At 38.4% G+C, this 16,411-nt stretch overlaps 1 protein-coding gene across 1 annotated transcript in view; it reads left to right on the top strand.

Annotated features, from left to right (window-relative positions):
* LOC148195776 (exosome complex component RRP41 homolog) overlaps positions 1-4,563 on the top strand; it is a 47,865-nt gene extending 43,302 nt beyond the window's left edge. The window contains exons 7-12 of the mRNA XM_088095287.1: positions 2,716-2,794; positions 2,880-2,916; positions 3,036-3,152; positions 3,276-3,361; positions 4,326-4,415; positions 4,516-4,563. Of these exons, the coding sequence (XP_087951413.1) occupies positions 2,716-2,794; positions 2,880-2,916; positions 3,036-3,152; positions 3,276-3,361; positions 4,326-4,415; positions 4,516-4,563 (457 nt within the window). The remainder of the gene's footprint in view (positions 1-2,715; positions 2,795-2,879; positions 2,917-3,035; positions 3,153-3,275; positions 3,362-4,325; positions 4,416-4,515) is intronic.
* Positions 4,564-16,411: the final 11,848 nt, after the last annotated feature.

Below are 16,411 nucleotides of genomic sequence, written 5' to 3'. Positions count from 1 at the left end.
GTGCACATTAAATGCTTATACAGGTGATTCACAAGCTTTGTGAACAAATGCATAATATCATGATTGTGATTGTGAAATTAAGCAGGATGTGTATGTCAAATGTGAATGAGCTTATATGTGAGGTTTTGAGCTCCAGAGTTGTTATTGTTGAATGCTATTACTTTGAAAGCATGAATGATTTTGCCCAGGTTTTCTATGATTGAATCAATTGCTTGTTTTACATCATGTGATCAAGGCCGTGTTTTTAAAACCCTTTTTATTGGCCAAATTCATAAAGTTAGCCTACTAAAAGAGAACACTTTGTGTTCTATCCTTTCAACCCAAAGCCTTGAACATACACTGAACACCCTTGATTGAAAATCTTTACCTTGAGTTAAGTAGAAGATCTTATGTGGTATTGTTAAATGTTCAAGTTTGGGGTTGTTGGGGAAACATGAAAAAGGAAAAGCATTGAGCTAAGAGCTAAAAAGTAAGAATATGAAAAGAATAAGAAAAAGAAAAGAAAAGAAAAAGAAGTAAAGCTCAATGCAAATGCAAATGCAAAAGCAAAAAGGCAAGTTGGGAATGAATAAGATGATTGTGTTGTTATGATTCTCTTAACTCAAGGATTTTGTGATCCAGAAAAACCAATTTTCTTGTTAGCCCAGCCACGTTATAAGCCATTGAAAAGTCCTTGTGATGATGCATGCTTGTGAATGTTTTTGATTGTGGTAAAATGAAAGGCAAAGTTGATTCATGTGACATTGTGATAGTAGAGTGAATGAGTGAAACACTTTACCTCTTATACACTTGTGTGTTGAGTGAAACACTTTACCTAGTGAGGAAATATTCCATAAGTACATGAACATCCATGCTTAATTGATTGATCATTCATGAAAAATAGCATTTGTTGGAATCTAGATGACTTTGTGAAACACTAAAGCATGTGCACATCTTAATTGAACTCTTGGTCATAAGTTTGAGTGAAGTTGTTACTTATCTTGAAAAGAGAATTTTGAATGAGTGAACCATCATATGAATTGGTTGGAGATGGAGTTACATTTTGTTTGCTTGAGGACAAGCAAAGTTCTAAGTTTGGGGTTGTGATAACAGTTGAAAAACTGTTATTTTCATGCTTAAAATTGATACTAAAAGCAACCTTTAGACTTAGAAACTAGCTTGAAATCATGCCTTTTATCCATATTTTCAGAAATAAGAGAGCTGGACAGGTTTATGCTTGATTTAAGTGTTTTTGTGCAGGTTTTGAGGTGAATTTGGTGAAAGAAGTGAAGAAGGAGAGAGATGACATTAGAAAAGACAAGAAAGAGTGCAAAAGTAGAAGCCGAAGGCACCGCTCAGCGGCAATTTACCGCTGAGCGGCACTCAGGAGGTTGCGGGAGTCACGCTGAGGGGCAAACTGGCCGCTGAGGGGAAGAAACGTGAAGCGCAATCACCGCTGAGCGGTATTTACCGCTGAGCGGCACTTTTATGGACTTGGGCTTTTGTAATCTTTTGTAATTCTAAATTAGTATATAAGGACTTGCACGTCCTAGAATTAGTATCTTTGGCAGAAAGGAGGCAAACACTCTCTCTTCCACCCCTTTGAAGGAGGATCTTGGATGCTCAGGCTACCTCTTCACCTTTATTGGGTTTATTCTTTCATACTTTCATTGTAATTCATCTAGGTTCACCATGAATATGGTGAACTAAACCTTGTATGTTTGTTGGGGAATCAATGTAATCTCTTGAAGCTCTCATATATGGAATTTATGCTTGCATCTTTGAATTAAGATATATGCTTTCTTTCATCATTAGTTAGGGTTTTTCCTCTTTGCTTAATGCTTGCATTGTTTAACTCATTCTAATGCATGATTATTGGTTTTGTCGATACGGGCACGTACGGGGAAGTCTAGATCCGGGGAATTTCTCCCAATATTATATTGGTTGTCGTTAAGCTCCTGCGCTTATGAACTAATCATTAGGAATGCTAGGAATTGTATGAACTCGTGATTAGGGAGAAGCCATCTAGAATGGTACTTTAGAGAGTGGCATTAACAATGATGATTTGAATGTTGAATTCCTAAAATGTATGAGAGTGGATGAGATGAAATTGACCCCCAACAACATATTCATATATTCCATTGAAAGTGTTTATCTTTTGTCTTTGCCATTGATCAAACTTCATGCATACATGTTTATTTTTCGTCTTGCATATTAAAATCCAATTATTTTGTTTGTAAGTCTTAGCTAATCAACAAATCACATAACTAAACTAGGCCGTGAGTCCTTTGGGAAGAACGATACTTGGTCTTACCAAGTTTATTACTTGAACGATTCGGTCATACTTGCCGATTGTGAAACAAGTTTGTGACATCATATTTTGGTGCTTACAAATTTGTCCATCACTGCTCCATGCCTTTGATATAGCTGACTACAGGCTCAGCAATGGGTTATGTATCATAAAACAATGAAAAGCTTAACCCCATGCACCCTTTTACTGCCTTTTCTCATTTTTAATCTTTTTTGCAAGCTTTGACTTTTTTGAGTAATCTTTGGCCAAAACTCACTGAATAGTTTTGAATGGCTTAACCATCAATGTTTGCAGATATAAATGTTATCCTGTTTTGCTTTTCCTTCATAGTTTTAATATGGTTCTCATTGTAAGGTTCTCTTACAGAAGGATAATAGGATCACTTCTTATTTTTTACTACGTGATTTGAAGTTCTCATTCTACAGGAGATCAACTGAAATTTCCCTGGTTATTCGGCAAACCATGGAAGCATCTATATTGACACATCTATTGCCTCGATCTCAGGTTTTATTACACATTAAGAACTTATTTTGTCATGTGCTTTGCTTTCCCCTAGTCCTCCCTAATGTTTTACTTATTAAATTTGCAGATAGATATATATGTCCAAGTTCTCCAAGCAGATGGAGGTAACTAAGACTTGATAATGGGATCTTGTGATTCTCTTCTGTCATTGCCATTTTATTTTCTCTCTTTACTCATTTAATATGTACATTAATTTTGGGTGATGTTGACATGTCTTTTATAGGAACTAGATCTGCTTGTATAAATGCTGCAACTTTGGCCCTTGCCGATGCTGGGATCCCTATGCGTGATCTTGTAACATCCTGCAGTGCCGGATACCTTAACAGCACAAGTCTGCTTGGTATATATCTGTTTTTACTCTAAATTTGAACTGGCTAAATACAAGTGTGGTATGTCTGTTTTGTTTTGTCTACTTCTGATGCACGGGCTGCCCTAATTATTAAAGGTTTCTGAATGTGTACAGATTTGAACTATGTAGAAGACAGTGCTGGAGGTCCTGATGTAACCCTAGGAATTCTGCCAAAGTTGGATAAAGTAACACTGCTTCAGGTTAATTCATGTCTTGTTATTTTCTCTGTATCTATTGTGTAGTCAACCAGGTAAATTAGTTCAACAGAAAGGAAAACTTTTTATTGCTCTCTCAGTCATTGGTACTCACGTAGTAAAGAGTCTGGTGGTGTTGAAGCTGTAATTCCTCTTCCTTCAAAAACTTCTTGTTATTAGAGATTTTGGAGAGAACAGTAGAGTTTTAACCCTTGATTACTCGAGGGAATAGGTGCATGTTCGGAAATCCCCAAAAGAAGCTTATCTAAGCTCGCCTCAGATTTAACAACTTAATAGTTTGCTGTACACATGAATCTTTTTTCAAATATCAGTTGTTTTTTAATCAACAGATACTTCTTACGAAGGTTCCTGATAGAGTGATTTGTTGTTGTACCTTTGATGGAGTTATGTCATGACAAATCTTCTTTTTAGTCTGAGTTAATGTTTGATCAAGTGTAACTTAATTTTCACTAGTATCATACTTGGTAACTCTTTATTTGGAATTCCAGTTCAGCATCTTTTACTTTTTTAGTTGCAGATCTTTTGTTGATACTTTAAATTTTGACTGAAGAAATATAGTTGATATATTCTTTCCGCCACCTTATTATAGGATGAAATTCATGTATGGTCCACAAAACAGAGAGGGAGGGTAACTTCATTTGGTGGGGCTGGCATAGATATTTTCCAATGACAGTTTATCAGTCAGTTTATTGCTCCCATTCTTAGATTGATATTATGGAGTTAAATTTGTTTCGAACACGTGCCACTATGTAAAGGCTGGTTGAGATTGTGAACCTTCAAAGTTTTAATCAGAAATTTACTACTATCATTATTATGAAAAGCATGCAATGCTTTTCTTTTCTCATCCAGCTTATTTCATTCGTTCACTCCCTGCCATATTCCTAGTTTAGAATGGAAAAGCTCCTAGTTTAATTTTATTTGCACTAATTTCTGTTGTTACTGTCTATAGATGGATTCTAAACTACCAATTGACATTTTGGAAAATGTTATGCAACTGGCAATCGAAGGCTGCAAAGCAATAGCAAACTACATTCGAGAAGTAAGAACCTGCTGACACTTTTGTGATTATACTAAGAGGAGTCCAAACAAGTTTTACATTAATTTCACTGCTTAAATCCTGTTTCTTTGTTGGCTGGCAGATTTTGCTGGAGAACACAAAGCAACTGGAGTATCGACGAGGTGTATAGTTTTTATAGCAGAAATGATGCTATGATTATTATTACCTGTGGTCACGGTTTTCCAGATTTGTAGGTCCGTTCTTTCAGCATTTGTGCTTTTTTTTGGTTATGGAGGAGAATTCTCTTGTATTTACGTGGAACAATTTTGTTTTTAGCATACGGTGCTGAATAAAACGGAAAATTGTTGTAGAATTCGTTTCTCATTTCTGTCACCTTATCACTATGAATAAAAGGTAGCAAAATTATGATTTATTTTGGGACCACTTTCTGAATTTCCACCAATCCCCCAAAATAAGACGTGTAGAATGGAACTAATGATCTGACACTTCAACGAATGAAGAATTAATGATTGAAGTTAGAATCAAAATAATCAGTGGGTTGGTGGAGTGTGTGTACATGGTGATTGCATCCTCAGAAAAAGCAATGACATCAGTATTGACAATTTAATTGCTAACTAATTTCAATGGTTAGTTTCCTAAATTTCCTTTTTGGGTACGATACAGTTTGATAAAGACAGCTTTGGTGTTAAATGTTTGTATTGCAGTTAAAGTCTTGATATAGCGAGTTAAACTGATTAATTATGTAAATATAAAAAGTAAATAATTTATAGTAATTTCTAAATCCTGGTAAATATAAAGTAGTTTAATTAAGTTAACATTTTTTTATTTCTTTTAAATACGTATGCTAGAGCGGAATACTGAAGTTTTTTTGTAGAGTTGAATACAGTAAGTTTGAAACATCACTAATACAGATTTAGAAGAAAAAAAAGTATTTGAAGTAATAATATTGTATGGAAAAATGTTAATTTTTCTGGGAAAAAAATTTCACAGAAAAAGTTAACCTGAAAGTTAATGATCAAGAGAATTTTAGGATTATTTCTATGGTAAAGGAAAGTGTAAGACCCATGAAAAATATTTACTTTAATAATAATAATTTTATTACTAGTAGTAATAAATTTCTTTGTGAATGGAAAATATATAAGTTTATAAAATGTGGAAAGATTAATAAGAAATTTTGGTAGCTTAATTTGTAAGACCTATGAAAAAATATTTATAATAGTAAATTTTAGCATTTTATTAGTAATAATAATTTTAATGGATAGAAAAATGAAAATTTTTGGATATAAAATTATAGTAATTCTAGAGGGAGAGTTTCAAATTTTTGATAACTTATTTAGGATTTTTTTTAAGAAAAGTGAATAGTGAATAGTAAATAGTAAATAGTAAATAGTGAATAGTGAATAGTTAAAAAAAATATTAAAATAAATTGTGGAAGAGAACACTCCACGTAGAATTAATCATTCAGAGATAAGAATGGTGAATAAAAAATAATATTTGAATAGTAAAAATGAATAGTAAAAGTGAATAGTAAAAATGAATAGTAAAAATGAATAAAAAAATTTTTTGGCTATAAATAGCCAAGGTGTGAAACCCTGATAAATTAATATATACAAATCCATTCTCTGATCACACTTTTAAATGCACTGTGCCACGTCAAATTCCACTCTTTTCCTCTCTGCATGCACTAATGCCATCTGTCACGTTGGAAGCTTCCAAAAGCTGTAGTGGAAATCAGGTGGCAGTATGTGAGTGCACCATTGTTTGACGAGGAAGAGAAAAACAATTTCTCTGAAAACACTTCTCTTCCTTCCATGCAATCTTCTTCTTCCTCAAGAAATTCTGGCCTTCCATCTTCTCTGCATTCTCCCTGAACTCTTTCATCTTCTCTCTAAGATAACTCACCTTCATCTCCTCCAATCTCATTTCAGACACCGTAGGAAACCTCTCTGCACCGTGAGCATTCTTCTGAACCGAACAGAACTGAACTGAACTGGTAAGTTCTCGTCTCTGCACCTTCATCTATTTAGTTCATGCGAACCAATTTCTGGTTGCATGCATGAGTTATAGGTCTGAACCTTATGTCATTTTGGTTTATTAGATTTAGTGAGAATCTTGGAGTGACTCGTTGGGTAGAAAGCTGTGAGAGCACTAGAGAAACCATAAGCATTTGGGAGTTCACTGCTAGACCAGGTAAGGGAAGCTTTAGTAATTTAATTTAATACTGGTTTGATTGTATGAAAGCAATGAAATGTACTGGAATGTCTGAACTGCATGAAACAATTGCTGTTTAAGTGTGCATGAATGAGTATGGTTACACTGGATGTATATTATAAATATCGTTGGAACCTTATGCAGAGAATGAGATGTATGAGTTGTAATGTGATTGATTTTTCTGTATGGTTTGGAATGAAATGATTTGAACTGTATGTTGATGATGATATGTTTGAACTGGAAAAATTCTGTATTGATGAGATTGTAATATGAATTTTGTAATGTATGAGATTTATGGTGAAGATGGAATTTTTAAAGTTCAAATCATATGAAATCTGTGAAATTATCGTGTTTGAAAAATCTGGAAATTTTATCTTCTCTGATTGATCATGTACGCTCGTTGTCGAACGGTCTTATACCGTTCGGTTTCCCTGGAAAATCACTTAGAATAAGTGTTCTTTCATTTGGAAAGGACTCTGATTAAGAACGAGCGTTATTGGTGTCAAGAGTTAAGTGTGAGCGTTCGGCTTGGCTTAGCTTGTACCACGATTGAAAATAAATTGAAGTATAGTTAGGACGTTCGGTTTTGTTTACCAGCGTTCGTCATAAGCAGCGCTTAGTATTAGACTGAGCGTTCATCCAAAGGAACTCTCGGTCTTAGATTGAGCGTTCGTCCTAGTTAGCGTTCGGTCTGATACCGAAAGTCCGTTCAGATGAGCGTTCGTTCTATTTGGTGCTCGGTCATTGACCTAGCGTTCGTCCTAAGGAGGGTTCAGTTTCTACTAAACGCTCGTCCTTATCATTGCTCGTGAGCGAACTTCACAGCATTCGTTCAATTTATTAATTAACGTTCGGTCTTTGACTGGCAGTGGTCGTTTCCGAATTTACTAATGCTCTGATTATTTATTTGAAATCATTTAAACTGTGATGGTCCTTTTTCATTTAACCTAAGTCTTTATACTTAGAATTTTCCTAAGTATTATTTGGATCTTTTAGACTCAATTTCAATTAAATTAGTCAATTGTCTCAACGTCCGTGGATGATAATGGTGCGTTTCTTTTGTTCAGAAACGTGATAGCAGTGTACTGTAATACAATCATCTGAATCTATTAAATGATAAACTTTGTTTAAATTAAGGGAGTGGAACACAGAATGGAAATCTGAATAAGAGGAATGGTTAATACGGTGTGAATGATAGTGTGAATGAATTTTATGGGATTGGATTGTGAATGAGCGTTCCAAGGAGGAACGTCACCATGATGTGAATATGAGAAGTAGTGTAGTATGACCATGGTAAAGCTGCTGATGGCTGTTCATCCTGATATTCCGTGAGTGCTCATCCTCATGTAGAGGGGAGTAGGTCATGCGTGGGAATGGCAGGAGGCCCTAGTCCTACTGAGTACTTTGGACTGATAGGGTTAACCTCGGGTGGCAGCTGTTGAGTGTATCCCAGTTACCACACCACCCGGGTGCAAGAACGCCTGTAGATACATGGCTTCATACAGTCCGGACAGTCGTCAATTATGAGATTTTGAATGAGTTATGACATGATTGAATATATGTATATTGCTGTATAAACTGTATGATTGATTGCGTATGTTAAAATATGTTGATTGTATGAATTAAATTACCTAAGCTTACCCTTGCGTTTTCCTTGTGTTGTCTCCTGTTTCTGTATGTCCGTCTTGTCAATGCAATGATCATCCGTTGTGGATGTGAGCAGATGGTGAGGCACCCCTGGAAACAATGCTGGAAGAAGAAAATTTGGAGGATGCCAACTTGGTAGAAGTTGAAGTTAAAGCTGAGCAGTAGAGTGCTTGTTCCGTAGTGGCTGTTAGGCTTTCTGTACTGAATTTTGGAAGTTCTGTATATAGTTTTGCAGAACTGTTTCATCCAGATTTGATTTTGTATTTTTGATAGATTCTGAACGCTGTAATTGTAGTACGTTCAGTTTTAATTTTTGAGCAGCTGTTGTAAATATTAAAGACTGCACTGTATTTTCTGTAAATGTGATTAGTTCTGATTAATGGTAATTACTATTTATTGGGATGTTACATTTATTGGTATCAGAGCAGTTTTGTTCTTTTAAGGACATGTAGGGTTATGAGTACACTATACTTTCGTTGTGTGCTTATTGTGTGTTGATGAGTTATTATTTTAACTCTTGAACATAACTAACTTACGTTTTCTCTGATCCACAAAACGAATGGCGCCTAGACTTCCTCCCCCACCTCAGCCAAACGAGGCTGACAATTCTAACAATACCAGAATGTTGGAGACGGTCATTGACAGGCTTCAACAACAGAACACCACTTTGATAGAACAGAACGCTGCCTTAATGAGGCAGAACCAGGAAGCACTGAATAGTTTGGAGGCCTCACGTATCAGCTCTGAAGCAACTCAGAGGCAGTTGATGGACCTGCTGACCTCTACTAGAGGCACACCAGGAGCCTCTTCTTCTAATGCTGCACCTCATGCCGAATGGAGTTTGGAAAGCTTCTTGCAGCACCACCCTGCAAAGTTCAATGGAAAAGGACTTCCTGATGAAGCGGATCAGTGGCTTAGAGACATGGAGCGGATCTATGATGCCAAAAGATGTCCAAATGAAAACCGTTTGGCATTTACAGAATATTTGTTGACAGGAGAAGCTAGCCATTGGTGGTCAAGTGTGAAGATGTTGTTGACCGAAGCCCAAAGTCCAATTTCTTGGGAGGTTTTCAGGACTAAATTCTATGAAGAATATTTTCCAGACAGTGTGCGTTTTGCTAAGGAGGTGGAGTTCCTTCAATTGGTGCAAGGCAGTATGTCCGTCTCAGAATACACCAACAAATTCAAACATCTTGTCCGTTTCAATACCATGGCTACCAGTGAAGAATGGCAATGCAGGAAGTTTGAGAACGGGTTGAGGAGTGATATGAAAGTATTAATATCTGCCTGTGTATCAGATCTTTCCCTGCTATGGTTGAGAGGGCAAAGGTGCTTGAGAAGAACATTGCTGAGGCCGAAAAACATAAGAAACAACAAGTGAGTAGGGGTCCGGTTTTGTCCAGAGGTGCATCAAATGTGAGAGGGTCCCCATATACTCGTCCCACTCAATCCTCTGGCGGATCACAAGCTTTGGTCACTGTTGGCCAATCTGGACAGCCGAGAAGCTTAACCTGTTATCAGTGTGGAGGACCACACTATCGGTGGGCTTGTCCACAGTTGCCAGGAGGAAAATATTGTACTCGTTGCAGACAGAATGGCCACTTGGAGAACGAGTGCAATATGGGAGGACGTGCGGCAATGAGGCCGCCGAACACTGGGAGAACCCAACAAGGGAGAGGTGGACGTGCACAAGCCACAGGAAGGGTGTACGCAATCACTGGTGCTGAAGCTGCTCGTTCAGGTACACTCATCACCAGCACTTGCATGTTGTATGGAAAGCCTTGCTGTGTACTGTATGACTCGGGGGCAACTCATTCCTTCATCTCGAAGGCGTGTGTTGAGAAACTAGGAATAGTGGAGAGTGAATTACAGTTTGACCTGGTGGTGTCAACCCCAGCGGCTGGTGGGATCAAGACGTCTACAGTTTGTGTAAGATGTCCTATAGAAGTTGAGGGGCGTAGATATAAGGTTAATCTCATTTGTTTACCCCTTCAAGACTTAGAAGTAATTTTGGGGATGGATTGGTTGGCTACCAATCGGATCCTCATTGACTGTGGGAAGAAGGAGTTAGTCTTTCCAGATGAAGAAGAGGAAGAACTGTCAATCACTCTTGGGCAGTTTAAGGAGGATATCATGGAGGGGGCAAGCTGTTTTCTTATCATGACGTATGAAAGCAGTGAGATGGAGCGTTCATCCAATGTTGATAACAGTGGAGAACGAACAGTAGTGGATGAATTTCCAGATGTTTTTCCGGATGAAGTACCTGGTCTACCTCCCATCCGTGAGGTAGAATTCACAATTGATTTGGTAACCACTGCTGCACCTATCTCGGTTCAACCTTACAGAATGGCACCAGCTGAGTTGGTGGAGCTTAAGAAGCAAATTGAAGAGTTAATGGATAAGAAGTTCATCAGGCCAAGTGCTTCACCATGGGGAGCGCCTGTATTGTTGGTCAAGAAGAAGGATGGCAGCTCACGGCTATGCATTGATTATAGACAACTTAATAAGCTGACCATCAAGAACAAGTATCCTCTTCCAAGAATTGATGACCTGCTGGACCAGTTGCATGGTGCGTGTGTATTTTCTAAAATTGATTTACGTTCGGGCTATCATCAAATTAGAGTGAAAGAAGAGGACATTCAGAAGACTGCATTTCGGTCTCGTTATGGCCATTATGAGTATGTGGTGATGCCCTTTGGAGTGACAAACGCACCTGCAATCTTCATGGACTATATGAACAGAATCTTCAGGCCGTACCTTGATAAGTTTGTTGTGGTGTTTATTGATGACATCCTCATATATTCCAAGAACTTTGAAGAACATGAAGACCACTTGAGGATTGTCTTGAGCGTATTGAGGGAGAAAGAGCTGTATGCCAAGCGTTCAAAGTGTGAATTCTGGATGAAGGAGATCCAATTTTTGGGGCACGTTGTTTCTGCTGGTGGTATTGCAGTGGATCCAGCCAAGGTGAAGGCAGTGCTAGATTGGGAGAGTCCACGTTCTGTCACGGAAGTTAGAAGCTTTGTGGGACTTGCGGGCTACTATAGGCGGTTCATTGAGGGATTTTCTAAGATAGTAGCCCCTCTGACTTACCTCACCAGGAAGGATCAGCCGTTTGCTTGGACAGATAGATGTGAGGAGAGCTTCCAGGAATTGAAGAGGAAATTAACAAGCGCTCCTGTGTTGGTCATTCCAGATACGGCCAAACCTTTTGAAGTGTATTGTGATGCATCATATCAAGGTTTGGGCTGTGTGCTGATGCAGGAAAGGAGGGCAGTGGCTTATGCTTCGAGACAGTTGAAAATTCATGAGAAGAATTATCCCACACATGACTTGGAGCTAGCAGCAGTCGTGTTTGCATTGAAAATATGGAGGCACTACCTGTATGGAGCAACGTTTCAGGTGTTTAGTGATCACAAGAGTCTCAAGTACCTCTTTGATCAAAAGGAATTAAATATGAGGCAAAGGAGGTGGCTTGAATTCTTGAAGGATTATGAATTCGAACTGTTGTATCATCCTGGAAAAGCTAATGTGGTGGCTGATGCTTTGAGTAGGAAGGCTGTAAGGATCTCTGCAATGATGGTGAAGGAGCTGAATTTGGTGGAAAGCTTTAGAGATCTAAGGTTGCAGTTCGACTTGGGAACGGACGTTATCAGATGCTGTAATCTTAAAATTTCCAGTGATGTGTTTGATAGAATTCGGATGAAGCAACGTGAGGATGAAGGACTGGTGAAGATCTTGAGCGTGCTTGGTTCGGATCAAGCCAAAGAATTCAATGTTGGAACGGATGGCCTATTGCGTTACATGGATAGGACGTGCATTCCAAATGACAGTGAGCTGAAGCGGATTATAATGGAGGAGGGACATCACAGCCGTCTTAGCATGCATCCTGGCATGACTAAGATGTATCAAGACCTTCGTTTATCCTTCTGGTGGCCTGGAATGAAGAGTGACATTGCACGTTTTGTGTCTTCTTGTTTAACTTGTCAACGTGCAAAGGCTGAACACCAAAGACCAGGAGGATTGCTGCAGCCATTGGAAATTCCAGAATGGAAGTGGGATAGCATCTCCATGGATTTCGTGACTCATCTGCCACGTACAGTCCGAAACCATGATTCAATTTGGGTGATTGTGGATAGATTAACTAAGAGCGCTCACTTCCTAGCTGTTAACTTGAAGATGTCCATGACAAACTTGGCCAAATTATACGTTAAGGAGATTGTTAGATTGCATGGAGTTCCTTCAAGCATTATATCAGATCGAGACACGAGATTCACATCTCGTTTTTGGCAGTCATTGCAAGGAGAATTGGGAAGCAAACTGCAAATGAGTTCTGCTTATCACCCTCAGACTGATGGTCAATCTGAACGAACCATCCAGACTCTTGAAGACTTGTTGAGGACCTGTGTTATAGACCATATGGGAGTATGGGATGAGGTTCTGCCGCTTGTTGAATTCACGTACAACAATAGCTTTCAAGCAAGCATAGGAATGGCACCGTTTGAAGCTCTTTATGGAAGAAAGTGTAGAACTCCTTTGTGTTGGTTCCAAGAAGGTGAAACTGCAGTAACTGGACCTGAATTAATCCAGCAAACAACTGAGAAGGTGAAACTGATACAGGAACGTTTGAAAACATCTCAAAGCCGGCAGAAATCGTATGCTGATAAGAGAAGAAGACCCTTAGAGTTTGCTGCTGGAGATCATGTGTTTCTGAGGTTGAATCCAATCACTGGAGTGGGAAGAGTCCTTCGTCCAAAGAAGCTATCACCTAAGTTCGTAGGGCCATATCAGATTCTGAAGAAGATTGGATCAGTGGCGTATGAGCTGGCTTTACCACCTCAACTGTCCAACCTACATCCAGTCTTTCATGTTTCTCAACTCCGGAAATATATATCTGATCCATCACACGTACTGGAGTTAGAAGACATCCAACTTCGCCCAGACAGGACACTGGAGATGCAACCTGTTTGTGTGGAAGACAGCCGCACCAGACTCTACAAAGGCAAAGATGTTCGTCTCGTAAAAGTGGTGTGGAATGCAAAGACTGGTGACTCAACATGGGAGGTTGAAGAGGCTGTGAGAGAATTATACCCGCACCTATTTCCTGGTAAGCCTTAGAATTTTCGAGGACGAAATTTTTTTTTTAGTTAGGGGGAATGTGAAACCCTGATAAATTAATATATACAAATCCATTCTCTGATCACACTTTTAAATGCACTGTGCCACGTCAAATTCCACTCTTTTCCTCTCTGCATGCACTAATGCCATCTGTCACGTTGGAAGCTTCCAAAAGCTGTAGTGGAAATCAGGTGGCAGTATGTGAGTGCACCATTGTTTGACGAGGAAGAGAAAAACAATTTCTCTGAAAACACTTCTCTTCCTTCCATGCAATCTTCTTCTTCCTCAAGAAATTCTGGCCTTCCATCTTCTCTGCATTCTCCCTGAACTCTTTCATCTTCTCTCTAAGATAACTCACCTTCATCTCCTCCAATCTCATTTCAGACACCGTAGGAAACCTCTCTGCACCGTGAGCATTCTTCTGAACCGAACAGAACTGAGAACTGAACTGGTAAGTTCTCGTCTCTGCACCTTCATCTATTTAGTTCATGCGAACCAATTTCTGGTTGCATGCATGAGTTATAGGTCTGAACCTTATGTCATTTTGGTTTATTAGATTTAGTGAGAATCTTGGAGTGACTCGTTGGGTAGAAAGCCGTGAGAGCACTAGAGAAACCATAAGCATTTGGGAGTTCACTGCTAGACCAGGTAAGGGAAGCTTTAGTAATTTAATTTAATACTGGTTTGATTGTATGAAAGCAATGAAATGTACTGGAATGTCTGAACTGCATGAAACAATTGCTGTTTAAGTGTGCATGAATGAGTATGGTTACACTGGATGTATATTATAAATATCGTTGGAACCTTATGCAGAGAATGAGATGTATGAGTTGTAATGTGATTGATTTTTCTGTATGGTTTGGAATGAAAATGATTTGAACTGTATGTTGATGATGATATGTTTGAACTGGAAAAATTCTGTATTGATGAGATTGTAATATGAATTTTGTAATGTATGAGATTTATGGTGAAGATGGAATTTTTAAAGTTCAAATCATATGAAATCTGTGAAATTATCGTGTTTGAAAAATCTGGAAATTTTATCTTCTCTGATTGATCATGTACGCTCGTTGTCGAACGGTCTTATACCGTTCGGTTTCCCTGGAAAATCACTTAGAATAAGTGTTCTTTCATTTGGAAAGGACTCTGATTAAGAACGAGCGTTATTGGTGTCAAGAGTTAAGTGTGAGCGTTCGGCTTGGCTTAGCTTGTACCACGATTGAAAATAAATTGAAGTATAGTTAGGACGTTCGGTTTTGTTTACCAGCGTTCGTCATAAGCAGCGCTTAGTATTAGACTGAGCGTTCGTCCAAAGGAACTCTCGGTCTTAGATTGAGCGTTCGTCCTAGTTAGCGTTCGGTCTGATACCGAAAGTCCGTTCAGATGAGCGTTCGTTCTATTTGGTGCTCGGTCATTGACCTAGCGTTCGTCCTAAGGAGGGTTCAGTTTCTACTAAACGCTCGTCCTTATCATTGCTCGTGAGCGAACTTCACAGCATTCGTTCAATTTATTAATTAACGTTCGGTCTTTGACTGGCAGTGGTCGTTTCCGAATTTACTAATGCTCTGATTATTTATTTGAAATCATTTAAACTGTGATGGTCCTTTTTCATTTAACCTTAAGTCTTTATACTTAGAATTTTCCTAAGTATTATTTGGATCTTTTAGACTCAATTTCAATTAAATTAGTCAATTGTCTCAACGTCCGTGGATGAATAATGGTGCGTTTCTTTTGTTCAGAAACGTGATAGCAGTGTACTGTAATACAATCATCTGAATCTATTAAATGATAAACTTTGTTTAAATTAAGGGAGTGGAACACAGAATGGAAATCTGAATAAGAGGAATGGTTAATACGGTGTGAATGATAGTGTGAATGAATTTTATGGGATTGGATTGTGAATGAGCGTTCCAAGGAGGAACGTCACCATGATGTGAATATGAGAAGTAGTGTAGTATGACCATGGTAAAGCTGCTGATGGCTGTTCATCCTGATATTCCGTGAGTGCTCATCCTCATGTAGAGGGGAGTAGGTCATGCGTGGGAATGGCAGGAGGCCCTAGTCCTACTGAGTACTTTGGACTGATAGGGTTAACCTCGGGTGGCAGCTGTTGAGTGTATCCCAGTTACCACACCACCCGGGTGCAAGAACGCCTGTAGATACATGGCTTCATACAGTCCGGACAGTCGTCAATTATGAGATTTTGAATGAGTTATGACATGATTGAATATATGTATATTGCTGTATAAACTGTATGATTGATTGCGTATGTTAAAATATGTTGATTGTATGAATTAAATTACCTAAGCTTACCCTTGCGTTTTCCTTGTGTTGTCTCCTGTTTCTGTATGTCCGTCTTGTCAATGCAATGATCATCCGTTGTGGATGTGAGCAGATGGTGAGGCACCCCTGGAAACAATGCTGGAAGAAGAAAATTTGGAGGATGCCAACTTGGTAGAAGTTGAAGTTAAAGCTGAGCAGTAGAGTGCTTGTTCCGTAGTGGCTGTTAGGCTTTCTGTACTGAATTTTGGAAGTTCTGTATATAGTTTTGCAGAACTGTTTCATCCAGATTTGATTTTGTATTTTTGATAGATTCTGAACGCTGTAATTGTAGTACGTTCAGTTTTAATTTTTGAGCAGCTGTTGTAAATATTAAAGACTGCACTGTATTTTCTGTAAATGTGATTAGTTCTGATTAATGGTAATTACTATTTATTGGGATGTTACACAAGGGGGGGAGGATGAAGATTTGCACCAAAATTCTAGAGAAAATGTGAGAGAAGAGAGTTGGAGGAAATTCTAGTTGAAGAGGGGAAATTCTGGAAGTTTCCGGAGAACGGTTTGAGAAGAGGAAACTAAGTCTGGAATAGAGGTAAGGGGAGCTAACCTTGAGTATCTCCTTTTGTATTATCTTGAGTCTTGAATATGCTATATTTTGCTTTTGTCTGATCTTAAATCTTGAATATGGAGTATTTTGTTTCTGTATGATTTTGAATTTAAATGAGAGTATGCTTTTGTGTTGATATCCAAGTGTGATAGTT

Source organism: Vigna umbellata, chromosome 7 (genome assembly GCF_029865625.1).
Source record: "Vigna umbellata cultivar VRB3 chromosome 7, Vumbellata_1.0, whole genome shotgun sequence".
In the NCBI taxonomy this organism is placed as follows: domain Eukaryota; kingdom Viridiplantae; phylum Streptophyta; class Magnoliopsida; order Fabales; family Fabaceae; genus Vigna; species Vigna umbellata.
This window is presented reverse-complemented; position numbering and strand designations above follow the sequence as displayed.